This window comes from Camelina sativa, unplaced genomic scaffold, assembly GCF_000633955.1.
Source record: "Camelina sativa cultivar DH55 unplaced genomic scaffold, Cs unpScaffold00665, whole genome shotgun sequence".
NCBI classification, from domain to species: Eukaryota; Viridiplantae; Streptophyta; class Magnoliopsida; order Brassicales; family Brassicaceae; genus Camelina; species Camelina sativa.
Genome location: NW_010921802.1, coordinates 9,662 through 12,971, shown reverse-complemented (window position 1 = coordinate 12,971; position 3,310 = coordinate 9,662). Strand labels below are relative to the sequence as shown.

The window sequence follows — 3,310 nt, the reverse complement described above, 5'->3', positions numbered from 1 at the left end:
GAACCTATATTTACATAGTTATATATTTTTATTAAGGATAAACTATATGACTTTATTAAATTATATACTTATATTTTTTTAAAAAAAATTGGATGCCATAAGCGGTTGCTTCTTTTCTTATTACTGCTGCACGGCTCTGCTGCAGGCCTTGGGTTTGGCTACAAGAGCCTACAGGTTACAGGTAACCACTGTCCAGCTTGCTTTAAAGTTTAAACCAAACCCTGTGAATACATCTAGAAGCTTGAAAAGATAATTCAAAAAAAAAAAAAACATTTAGTAATTATTAGTAAAATACCAATTAGATACTAGAAGATTTAGGCGTTTAGAGTTTGTGTAAAAGCTCAAAACCCTAAATAGTTTAGCATAATTCATTGCTTTTCTTGACAAGAAAAGACTGACCTAATAATATCGTCTAGAGTTCAAAATCTTAGAGATCTGACAGAGCTCTGAATTGTGAATCGTAATGGTAAGCTATACATTGGTTTAAACTCGTTCCTTTTTGTCTACTTGTCAAAACCTCAATCCTTTAAACTCTTGTGATGTGAGAGATCTCAATCAGTGACTAGTAGTACTCATGAATAAAATATAAAGCATCTCCTCTAATAGGACTAGTAGTACTCATGAATAAAATATAAAGCATCTCCTCTAATATAGAACTAGTAGTACTCATGGCTCCTAAACCACTAAAACAGAACCTTACTGATTGATTGATAGTTGATTGATAATCACGAATAAATATATTTCAGGAGTTTTTTTCCTTTTTCTTTTACGGTATATCAAGAGTATTTCCTTCAAGTATCACTATATAACCTAGTTAGGCTCAATTGACAAACACATTAACCACCAACGCCATGTCTTTTTCCACTGACACACAAACCTCTAACTTGAATACTTCGGCAGCTGCCATGGCTGCCGCATCCCTCCTCTGTTCTCACATCTCTACTATATCTAAAAAATTGTCTGACACAACCTTTGCTGTCGACGCATCATATCTTATTTTCTCTGCCTACATTGTTTTTACCATGCAGCTAGGCTTTGCCTTGCTAAGCACTGGTTCTGTACGGGCAAAAAATGCCATAAACACCTTGTTTACAAGTATCATTGATGCTGCCTCAGGTGCCATCTCATACTATCTGTTTGGGTTTGCTCTTGCCTTTGGTACACCTTCTAACGGTTTCATTGGTGGAAATCAAAACTTCTTTGGCTTAAGCTCTTTTCCAGAAGACTATCGCTATGACTATGGATTTTTTGTTTTCCAATGGACTTTCGCCATCACAGTCTCTGGTATAACAAATGGATCTATGGCAGAGCGCACAAAGTTTGTTGGTTACCTTCTATACTCCCCTTATCTAATTGGTCTTGTCTATCCAACAATCTCCCACTGGTTCTGGTCGAATGATGGATGGGCTAGTCCAACACGGTCTGATAAGAAACTACTGTTAGGCCCTGGCACAATTGATTTTTCCGGTTCGGGAGTTGTTCACTTGGTGGGTGGAATAGCTGGTTTTTGGGGATCCTACATTGTAGGACCAAGAATTGGCCGATTCAACGGATCAGGTCAATGCCTAGCAATCCATGGCCATAATGCATCTCTTGTAGTGCTTGGTACCTTCTTGTTGTGGTTCGGATGGTATGGGTTTAATGCTGGTTCATTCCTCACGATTTTGAAAAGTTACGACCAATCTCGTCCCTACTACGGCCAATGGAGTGCGATAGGAAGAACTGCTGTCACCACGACGCTAGCTGGAAGCTCGGCGACATTAACCACCTTGTTTTGTAAGCGTCTTCTTGTTGGTCACTGGAATATTTTCCATGTTTGTAGCGGGTTACTCAGTGGCCTTGTTGCCATAACATCGGGTTGCGCAATTGTAGAACCTTGGGCCGCAATCCTTTGTGGTTTTGTGGCGTCTTTAACTCTGATCGGGCTAGAGGAGCTGGCTAAAAAACATAGATACGATGATCCACTGCTGGCTGCACAGCTACACGGCGGCTGCGGTGGTTGGGGATTAATCTTTACAGGACTGTTCGCCAATGAAGAGTATGTTAACGAAGTGTACCCTCTAGAAGGTGGTAGGCCGTATGGTCTCTTTTTGGGAGGTGGATCAAAGCTACTTGTAGCACAGATCATTGGGATACTTGCGATCGTCGGTTGGGTGACCTTAACGATGGGACCATTGTTTTATTGGTTACATAAGACCAATCTTCTGAGAATTTCCGAGGAGGAAGAGGTGGAGGGAATTGATAAAACATGTCACGGTGGGGTCGCATACAAACTGGAAATGGACTAGACGATGGAGTCCCTAGCCGGTGCTTGATTTTTATCTACTTACTAAGATTATTTTCCGTAAACAAAATATCTAAAGTGCGAATTATGTTCCACTACGATGGAAGAACATATTGTATTAGTAAAAAAAATGACAATGAAAATATCTTATACTAGTATTTATCCCCGTGCTATGCACAGTATAATTTGTTTATCTCTAATAATAATTCTTTTAGAAGAAAAACAATAATATTCTTAACGTAATACTAAATCAACACTGTTAAAAGAAATTTAATATTTTGGATTTTGTAATCCGTATATTACAAATTGATATAAATGCAGTTACAGAATTTTTCCTCAAAATGTTGATCTCTAACAAATACAGCCCTTAAAGTATCATAATTTGAGGGAAGAATTCAAGATCACAAAAAAGAGTTAATTATTAAAATGTTACTCAAGAGTTTCTCATCTCTTTTAGTGTTGGTATCTATAAAGAGGGATACTTGGAAGAGCAGAAAAAAAAAATTCCATTTTTGACACTATAATAATTATTTTACAGTCCCTTTTCAGATAATGCAATATCATCTAATACATATCAGGTAATGCATTATTAATATCTTAAATTATTCAAATAAAATATATTAAGATATTTGATATGTTTATAGTATATACAAAATTCTAAACTATGCTGAAATCTTAAATTATTTTTGAGATATAATTCTAAAATAAACAATTAAAACATATTGGTACCCAAAAAACTAAACAAAAAAACTTGGTTATAAAATGATTCCTATTTTATTATACAGGACACATAATCACATTAGCAACATGATAATATATAGAGAAAAAAAGGAAAAAGCTGTTTCCAAAATTCTTTCTCATTGGCTATCTCTTTTATTTCCATAAATATTAAAATTATAAAATTGAACAGCAGAAAACCACGTGTGAATTGAAAACCTAATTACTTCTTCTTCTTCGTTTTTTTCTTGCAGCCCGCCGCACTTGCTTGATAAACTGTATTTTTTTTAGTTCAAACTCTAGTTTTCA

General features: G+C 35.9%; 1 protein-coding gene across 1 annotated transcript; it reads left to right on the top strand.

Annotated features, from left to right (window-relative positions):
* The first annotated feature begins 220 nt into the window (after nt 1–220).
* LOC104773829 (ammonium transporter 1 member 2-like) lies at nt 221–2,444 on the top strand. Its single transcript, XM_019242753.1, has one exon. The coding sequence runs from the start codon at nt 852–854 to the stop codon at nt 2,286–2,288; it is 1,437 nt and encodes a 478-aa protein (XP_019098298.1). The 5' UTR covers nt 221–851; the 3' UTR covers nt 2,289–2,444.
* The last annotated feature ends 866 nt before the right edge of the window (nt 2,445–3,310 follow it).